Source organism: Rhinopithecus bieti, unplaced genomic scaffold (genome assembly GCF_001698545.2).
Source record: "Rhinopithecus bieti isolate Rb0 unplaced genomic scaffold, ASM169854v2 scaffold_14229, whole genome shotgun sequence".
NCBI lineage: Eukaryota > Metazoa > Chordata > Mammalia > Primates > Cercopithecidae > Rhinopithecus > Rhinopithecus bieti.
The window spans coordinates 2,164,837-2,174,908 of record NW_016807978.1 but is presented as its reverse complement, the minus strand read 5'-3'; the positions used below and the strand labels follow the sequence as shown (position 1 = coordinate 2,174,908).

At 43.0% G+C, this 10,072-nt stretch overlaps 1 protein-coding gene across 1 annotated transcript in view; it reads left to right on the top strand.

Moving 5' to 3' along the window:
* Nucleotides 1-2,605: 2,605 nt before the first annotated feature.
* Nucleotides 2,606-10,072, top strand: part of KIAA2012 (KIAA2012 ortholog) — a 140,673-nt gene continuing 133,206 nt past the window's right edge. Inside the window, exons 1-2 of the mRNA XM_017884416.1 lie at nt 2,606-3,063; nt 4,239-4,523. Of these exons, the coding sequence (XP_017739905.1) occupies nt 2,980-3,063; nt 4,239-4,523 (369 nt within the window). The 5' untranslated portion in view covers nt 2,606-2,979. The remainder of the gene's footprint in view (nt 3,064-4,238; nt 4,524-10,072) is intronic.

Sequence of the window (10,072 nt, the reverse complement as noted above, 5' to 3'; positions counted from 1 at the left end):
TGGAACCCTGGGTTTTTTGGATTTTATCTCATCTACTGTGAGGTGGTCACTCCATGATTATGCTGTCCAATCGGTTTTCAGATTATAAAGTGCTGAATTCAGTGTTTTCTTTTTTATGTTTTGCTATACAATTAAAAAAAAATTTCTTTTGAGACCAAGTCTCACTCTGTTGCCCAGGCTAGAGTGTAGTGGCGCCATCTCGGCTCATTGCAACCTCCACTTCCCAGGTTCAAGCAATTCTTGTGCCTCAGCCTCCCAAGCAGTTGGGATTACAGGTGCACACCACCACGCCTGGCTAATTTTTGTGTTTTTAGTAGAGACGGGGTTTCACCATGTTGGGCAGGCTGTTCTCAAACTCCTGACCTCAAGTGATCCGCCTGCCTTGGCCTCCCAAAGTGCTGGGATTACAGGCATGAGCCACCACAACCAGCCAGAAAAAAATTTTAATTGTGGTAAAATACATGTAACATAAATTTACTTTCGTTTTAGAGATGAGATCTTACAATGTCACTAAGGCTGATCTCAAACTCGTGGGCCCAAGGGATCTTCTTGTCTCAGCCTCCAGAGTAGCCGGGATTACAGGTGTGTGCCACTGCACTGGCTAAAGTGGACCATTTTAACATTTTTAAGTTTACAGTTCATTGACGTTAAGCAAATTCATATTGTTGTGAATCCAGCTTTAGAACTTCTTCATCTTCTCATACTGAAACTCTGTACCCACTACACACTGATGTTCCATTCCCCTCTCCCTGCCAGCCCATCAATCACCATTCACCCTTCTGTCTCTATGAATCAGACCACTCTAGGTACTTCACATAAGTGAAATCATACAATGTTTGTTCTTTCATGATTGGCTTACTTTGTTTAGGGTAATGTCTTCAAGGTTTATGGGGGTTGTAATTTCCATGTGTCTGAATTTCCTTCCTTTTTTTTTTTTTGAGATGGAGTCTCAACTCTGTTGCCCAGGCTGGAGTGCAGTGGCACGATCTCGGCTCACTGCAACCTCCACTTCCCAGGTTCAAGCGATTCTCCTGCCTCAGCCTCCCAAGTAGTTGGGTCTCGAACTCCTGAGCTCAGGTGATCCGCCCGCCTCAGCCTCCCAAAGTGCTGGGATTATAGGCGTAAGCCATGGTGCCCCACTGAATTTTCTTCCTTCTTAAGGCTGAATAATACTACATTGTATGCATATGCTACATTTTGTTGATTCATTCATCTGTCAATGGACACTTGAGTTACTTCCACCTTTTGACTCTTACAAACAATTTTGCTCTGCATATGAGTATACAAATATCTCTTTGAGACCTTCCTTTCACTTCCTTTGGGTATATAGACCCAGAAGTGGAATTACTGGTGGTACAGTAATTCTGTTTAATTTTCTTAGAAACCGTCATACCATTTTCTACAGAGGCTGTGCCATTTTGCATTTCCAACAGCAATGCAAAAGATTTTCAATTTCTCCATATTTTCACCAATACTTGTTATTTTCTGTTTTGTTTTGTTTTGTTTTAAATAATAGCCATCTTAGTAGGTGGGAAGTGGTTTCTCATTGTGGTTTTGATTAAATTCTGTTTCGAGCCTCTGCATTCACTCATTCGCTGTCTTGATTCCCCATAATAAATCCTATTTTATTTTACAACAGAACCTCTGTTTCTTTCTCAGGAGACTTGAGCTTGGTTGAGGGTGGGGGGGATCGGAGGGGAGGGGAAAGTGCCACATAAGAAGATCAAAAGGTAACTAGGCTTGTAGCCCACTGTGCTTCCTCACACAGGCCAGCAGGGGGCACTCCCACAAGACTGCCAGGGTAGTTTAGCTGACAGCTAACAGGCAGTTTGCTTTTCAAGGCTTGAGCAGGTTCCTGGATCCCCAGCAAAGGAGTCTTTTTGTTTCCTGACCCTCTTCCCTCCTGTCTGTGCTCGTCACAATGTCACTGTCAAAGAGACCCAAGCATCCCAGGCTACACGGTGCTTCTCAAAGCGGGTGCTCCTGGCATTCTAGTGGGACAGTTCATCACTATGTGGGAATTTCACGCAATGTAGAACATTTAGCATCTGGGGCCTCTGCTTGCTCAATGCCAGCAGGACCCCCAATCATTGCAACAACCAAAATGTCCCCCACCCACATTTCCAGAGCACCCCCATCTGGGGATAGGTTGCCCAGTTGAAAACCAGGTATGCAAAGGAAGCTAGAGAATCCCAGTGTCTCCCGCTCAGGCAAAGCAGCAACTACCATAATGAGGTCTCATGTCCAGTCAAGGGGATGATGCAGCTCAGCCAAGGAAAAAGTCACAGGTGGTTTTAGGTGACCTAGATGACACCCTGGCTCTGTTAATGGTTAGTTGACAGTGACAGGCTCACATATCAGGAGAGAGGGGAAGACGCTTTCTAAAAACAAGATGAGAACAATAACAGAAAAAGTACCCCAACAAGGCCCCCACCCCATGCAAATGAGACTTGCAACCTGAGCCTGGTCCCTTCAGTGTCCATTTGATCCCCACCCCCATCCCTGGGGACTGCACACTGCACCCGGCACCTCTCTGCCTTGCCTGGGTTAGTTTAAGGGACTTCATTTCCCGGTGCTGCCATAGCAACCAGGAAACAACCTCCGCTCAGACAAGAAGGATGGTGCTGTGGCCGAGCTCTGTAGATGCACACGGCTGGTAACAGAGCAACCGGGACCAAGGGACAACAAGAGCTCAGGAGAAGGGAAGAGACAGGTCGCCCAGAGAGTAGACAATCCAGGCTTGAGGAGGCTGGCTGTGCGGTTTATTTTTTCTCTCCACAAAGACACACACTGTCTAAACTGTGTGACTGGTTGTTATTAAGAAGCTGCTGCTAGAGGGAAAAATGTATTTAATAAAAGGCCCTGTGTTTATGGTCTTCTTGGGCTTGCTGTGAGTTCTGGAAATCTTGAGGTGTGACCAGATTTCAGCCTTCAGAACCAAGATGGACTGCCCTTGAGAAGGGGTGGTCAGAGGCAAACATGTTCACGCTCTCCCTCCTGAGTCGGGGCCACGGGAAGCTGGGCCAGGACAAACAGAAGTTAGAAGTCTACTTTGAACCAGAGGTGAGTCTCACAGCTGAAGAAAGGCACATTTTGGAGGTGGGAGAGGAATGCTCTATGTTTCCACTTGGGAGGTAAACCATGTGTGTCTTGGTTTGTGTTGTTAGTGAGGTGGTGGGGTCACTGGAAGATGGTCCTTCCTCCTTTATGAAACTCAAGAAAATAACGCCGTTTTCCTGACACACCGAGATTGCCACTGGGGCCCTCATCTTTCCCCTTATAACTGTCTTTGCTTGGGCCAAAGGAGATTCCAGATTGTCTGAAATTTGGATGGTTTGGTGCAAGACCAGAATTTCCACCTGGGTTCTAGGCAAGCTGATGGTTGTTTGGTTTTTGGAAGTCATGCTCTGCGGTTGAAATGCTGTGTGTGTTCAGCCATTTCAATGGCTTCCTTGAACTTTCTGGAATTCAACCCACAGGACTCATATTTAATATAGGCCAAAAAAAAAAACACTCATTTTAGAAGATTTTAAAGAGGTGGCAAAATTCCCTTGTTATACTAGAATTTTATTTCACTGAATCCTGCCAGGAATAAGAAATCTATTGGGGATACTTTGCAAATTTGGGGGTCATACAGAGATTTCCATGTCATGGTACTTTGTCATGATATTTGACCTTTGCTGTGTTAAAAGGCGTATAAAGTTTCAAAGGACCTGTATGGCCAATGGCATTTACTTACCTACAAAATATGTAACCGCTTTATAGGCCCCTAAATAGCCAAATTAGGTAATGTTACATAGCATCTGGAATGTATAGAAATTCTCCCCACGTACAGCTGAAGTGGTGGTGGCTTGGAATGCTCCTATTTAAACTGCCAGCTACTCCAGGTCTAATTTCAAAGTTATCTGCTGCCCTTAATAATTCTGACCGCTTACTTGCATACCAGGAAACTTTAACTGGCCTGTAACCTACATGCAAGCTAAGTTAATCCTCCAACCATACATGACTCTCCTGAAAGCTGTATGGGGTGAAATAGAACCATGCCCTGGGTTCCACTAATTTTGAAATGTGGAGAGAAAAGGCAGTTGCTAAGAAGAGCAATTGTGTTCCATAACACTGTGTGAACAATTCAGAGAAAATCAGTAACAAAAAAAATGCCAGAGGCTTCACACAAGCAGTATTTGCTATAGAAAAGTGTTCCACGGTGGCTCCGTCAAAGTGGCTGCTTTTCATTGCAGGATTACTTGAACTGGAGGTCCCCAGAAGACTACGTTCCTGTCAGCAAACCTCAAGATGAGAACAATGCCAACCAGCACTCCTGGAGCCTCTTTCTCCCTAAAACTTTCAGCACTAGAAAGGGTGCCCTGATCCTCTACTCAGAAGGTTTAGCCATTTCGGCATGGACACCCAAAGAGAGGAGAAAAGACCCCTACTGCCCCAAAGGTCCCTGGAGGAAGTTGGGTCTTGAACTGCACACCCTTCAAGACCTCAAAGAAGCCATCCTGGCATATGGAAGGCAACAGGTAGGCAGAGCACTCCCTTGGGTTTGGGGAAGTTGCTGGCAACATGTCTAGAAACCCAGGTGTGGCTTTGGGAATAACTTCTTGGACCCCGGGAAGGTATGAAACTCTCAGACCTCTGTTTCTTCATCTCTAAAATGAGATTGACTGTACTCTTAGCCCTATCTGCTGCACACCATTGTCACGAAGTTTAAATGAGATAATGTATGTGAAAGGGTTCTGAAAAGCATAAAGGGCTACATTATCATCATTTTGTGTTTTCCTTTCAGTTAGAGTAACACAAAGTCCTTTTCAGCATTCCGACAGATTCAGGCCAGCAGACGTTTCATCAGGATCCTTGAAATCCTGTCTCATAGCCACAAGCATCATCATCCCACCTCTGATGTTCTTGGCTCTGTGGAAATGAGAGGGAGAACATTTTAAATATTTACCTTGAGCCCTTCAGCGTCTGCAGGAAAAGTTAATGACTTTTTCCATCCTGAATATAATATTAAGGGAAAATGCCTGTGCTCATTTTTCTGATTCATACTTCCTAATGTCTTGTGAGATGTGCACGTGGCCCCTGCTTTATATAATTGCATGCATCAGCCCTTTGGCTGAGGCCATAAGATAGTCTGGGAAGATGTGTCACTTCGTAAAATTCTAGGTTAGAAATGGGGGATGACTCCCTAATTTAAAAGTGTCTACTGACTTTTCATTCCCACAAAATAGTCATTAGCTTCTTCTATCAGGCCCTTCACACACTGGCTTTTCTGCTCAATGTCTAGCCACATTTCCCACCTGTTCCTGTACCACTTCAATCATGGATGTCATAAGGCCCCACCCATGTGATTAGCTCCTCATTCTTCAACACCTGTGCCCTTTCATGACTCTCCATTTTTGCACACACTTCTACAGCTGGCAAGCTCCCACCCATCCTTCAAAACACAACTTAAATACCATCTCCTCACTGAAGCCTTCTCCCACTTGCCTAGGCAGAGACAGACCATACCTCCCTCCTCTGCAAATATTCCCATACCATCATGCACTGAGATTTATCTCTTTGACTGTCTGTCATTCCTGATGGATTAACATCTCTTCCCACCTGGGGACCATGTCTAAATCATTTCCAGAAAGAGTACCCACAAATGTTTGTGGAATAAATGACTTGGTCATGCATGATATTTTCAATGTTTCTTAGATCATCTCCCAGAATCATTGTTGGCCAATTTATCACCTACCCCCATGCCAGGCAGAGCTTCCAAAAGAAAAGACTCCTCTGCCCTCTTTTCATCTTTCAAAATAGAGAAGCTTGATGACCTTGGCCGAATACCCAATGCTCTTTGCCTTAAAAATAATAAATTCTTGAATAAAAGAAAACCAATTGTTGAATGCTTACTGTTGCGTTATAGCTAAATATTATTTTATTTAATCCTTACAATGACCCTGTGCAATATAGTTTTTCTTGCCTCCTTTTATAGATGAGGAAACCAAAGCTCAGGGTAGATAAGTGATTTGCCCAAGGCCAGAGAGCTACTAAATGACAAAGCCAGAATTCAAATCTAGGACTGCCTACCTCACTAGGGCCTGCATACTTTGCACTCTGCCCTGTTGTTTGTGGACTTGAAGGGACTCCAGTGGTCATTGAGTCTGGTCGTGACCTGTTTGTCTCAGATTCCCTCTGTTCCCTTCCCCTGCTCTGCTCTGCGTCGCAGGCAGGTTGACCACAGGCTATATACAATTCCACAAACATCTGTGTTCACTGGCTTCTGGTTGAATTTGCCAATGGGAGACACTGGAAAGAGATTAACCATCCTGGCTAACCCGGTGAAACCCCATCTCTACTAAAAAATATTAAAAAAAAAAAAACTAGCCGGGCGAGGTGGCGGGCGCTTGTAGTCCCAGCTACTTGGGAGGCTGAGGCAGGAGAATGGCGTAAACCCAGGAGGCGGAGCTTGCAGTGAGCTGAGATCCGGCCACTGCACTCCAGCTTGGGTGACAGAGCGAGACTCCGTCTCAAAAAAAAAAAAAAAAAAGAAAGAGATTAGAGAGGGATAAGAAGAGGAAGACCACATTATTTCTCCCTTCCCACTCTGCCTCAGGTGAAAAGAACCATCTGCATTACCTCTGTGATACAGCTCTCAACAGACAGGCCCACTATGACCCCCGACTCCTCCAGATGACCCCACCAGCTCCTCCCTCTTTCCTTCTAGCTTAAGTGTGGTGCTGACTTCCTGATCTTACTGATCTCAATGTTGCCCCCACCACCACCTGTTTGGCTTCTGAGCTCTCCAATCAACTGTACAACCAATTCCCTAAATTAAATTCCTTCTGTGTTTACTTCGTTTCTACTTTCTTGGTTGGACACTGAGTGATATATAGGCTAACTTACTGCCCAGAGTAAGAATACCTTCCATCGTTTGCAGATACTTGTCTATAAGGCTAAATACTTCAGGTAACAGATATCTTATTAGTTTATAAAGTAGATGAGTCCGTTTGGGGTCAGTTTCATTTTTGGTTATATTTGGTCTCAATGAAAAAAAGAAGTTACTATCTTCCTGTGATATCCATCTTCTAAATTTATAGCTCATATCTGTACAAAACAGAATATATAGTCTAACTCCACATGAGCAGAGGGAAATGGTGTGAAGAAATTAGAGAAAAGAAAATGTATGGGAGAGTACAGGGCTGGAGTTTAAGATTAAAGGACATAGTACATTAAAAGAGGAGGGGAAGCAACTCAAAAGGGACTTAGAATTAAAGAAAAAGAACACACCGGGTGCAGCGGCTCATACCTGTAATCCAGCACTTTGGGAAGCAGAGGTAGGAGAACTGCTTGAGCCCAGGAGTTCAAGACCAGCCTGGGCAACATAGTGAGACCCTGTTTCTATCAAAATAAAAATAATAAAAATTATTTTAAAAAAAGAAAAGGAAAGAAACACCTCAGAAGCTTTGGAAAATAGAGAGTACCATCTGACTATGAAAACAACAGCCTGGCAAGAAACTTTTAAAATCATAATACCCAGTGCCAGGACAGCTATAGGGAAACAGCAGTCTCACATGTTAGGAGTACAAATTCACATGACATTTCTGGAGGGCAATTTGGCAAAGCCTAAAAGGGGCTGATACCTTTTGATTCAACGTTCTATTTTAGGAGCTGGCCCTAGGACATAATCAGATATAGGTTCAAAGATTTATGCAGAAAAACATGGACTACAGGGTTCTTTATTACCATGCAAAACACTGAAAACAGTAAATGCCCAGCAATGGAACACTGATTAAATGAACTCTGGTAAATCATGTAATGACCTGGGTCAAGCAATGAAGTCATGTGTTAGTCATGAATAACATGAGAAAATCTACACAATGTTTTTCTTTTGTTTTGTTTTGAGGCAGAGTCTCCTCTGTTACCCAGGCTGGAATGCAGTGGCACGATCACAGCACACTGCAGCCTCAAACTGCCAGGTTCAAGTGATCCTCCCATCTCAGCCTCCCAGGTAGCTGGGACTGCTGCCTCATGTCACCATGCCAGGCCAACTTTTTGTATTTTTGTAGAGATGGGGTTTAGCTCTGTTGCCCAAGTGGTCTCGAACTCCTAGGTTCAAGCAATCCACCCACCTTGGCCTCCCAAAGTGCTGGGATTACAGACGTGAGCCACCATGCCTGACCTGGAATGTATTTTTTAAAAGCAGATTACAAAAATGTATTCATATAATAAAAATACGAATGTTCATTAAGCTTTTTTGAGTAGTTATGGTATTTTTGCCACTATTCTAAGTGCTTTCCAAGTATAACTCATTTATGCTTTCTAATAATCCTGGGAGTAAGTACTATTCTTATCCACTTTAAAGGTGAAGAAATAGAAGCACAGAGAGTTTGAGTGACTCACTCAAAGTTATACAGCCAAGTAAATCACTGCACCGGAATGTGAGATTAGGCCACATAGAAAACATCACCTCTCTAATATAATTCTGATTTTTAAAAAGTGATTATTGACCAGGTGTGGTGGCTCACACCTGTAATCCCAGCACTTTGGGAGGCCAAGGCAGGTGGATCATCTGAGGTCAGGAGTTTGAGACCAGCCTGGCTAACATGGGGAAACCCAGTTTCTACTAAAAATACAAAAAATTAGCTGGGCATGGTGGCGCACGCCTGTAATCCCAGCTACTCGGGAGGCTGAGGCAGGAGAATTGCTTGAATCCAGGAGGCAGAAGTTGCAGTGAGCCGAGATGGCACCATTGCACTCCAGCTTGGGCAACAAGAGTGAAACTCCATCTCAAAAAAAAAAAATTGATTATACATCCAACAAAGGATATCCACCCAAATTTCAACTGTGGCATAAACCATGGGTGGTGGGATTATAAATCATATGTTAATGTATACATTTCTTTCTACCAAATATATTTTTTAAACTATGGGATTTTACAAATAAAATAAAAATCTATAGCTGTGAAAGAGGTAGACAGTTGACCCTAGAGATCAAGATGAGAGGCTTCGGGGAGGAAAATGGAATGGCAAAAAGTGCTGCAAACTGAGTCCACCAATAACCACACCATCTGTCCATTAGGGTATTTCTTTGTCCAAATACGATAGTTCAAGAGTTTAAAACACTACACTCAAAGTCAAAGAGCCAAAGTGAGGATGGAAAATGGGGTAGAGTAATAGTGCTGCTCATGGAAGGATCTGTTCTTGGCTGGACTGTGTATCAAGAAACCTGCATGACTCAGGCCCCACCCAGGCCTGTAAGAATGAAGCCTGTTGCAGAAAGGTGAAAGTCAAGGTTTAAAGCATCTCACAGCACCTCCAGCCCTCTGGATCTGACAGCATACATGTGGCAACCCGTCTGGAGTTTATAGCTCAGCATACATCTACCCTTGAACTTTCTTGATGGCCCAACTCCTAATGGGTAAAGATAAATGTTAAGTCAAGAAATCAGAGATCAACATTCTTAGACTTCTGGATACACACAGATATGTTGCTTAGTTGGTTTTTCATTGATGTTTTTTAACAGAAGGAAATCTTGTTTAGCATTTCTAAAGTTGAAACCATTCTTCTTGAGGCCTTTAATTTATTCAGCTTCCCATTATTGAGACATCAAATAGCTATAAAACCTAAGTAATCATAATTTGGGGTAGGATAAATACCAACAATGAGAAATTGATTAAATAATGTATCTAAAATAATGTGTTTTAAAATTCAGTTCACAGGACATGCCACTTCTCCGTTTCATTGAGAGACAAACAGGATTTAGATAACTATAGCAGATTTCAACCAACATTGTACAATTGTCCCTTGGTATCTGCAGGGTTTCAGGATACCCCTTGATTTCAAAACCAAGGACCACGATTGCTTCCAGGAATCCCTGAAGATACCAAAATCCGAGGATGCTTAAGTTCCTTATATAAAATGGCATGGTATTTTCATATAACCTACAAATACCCTCCCATATACTTTGAATCATCTCTAGATTGCTCATAATACCTAATATAGTGTAAATACTTTGCAAATAGTTGTTATACTGCATTTTTCTTATTAATATTATATATACATATATATATATATATATATATATA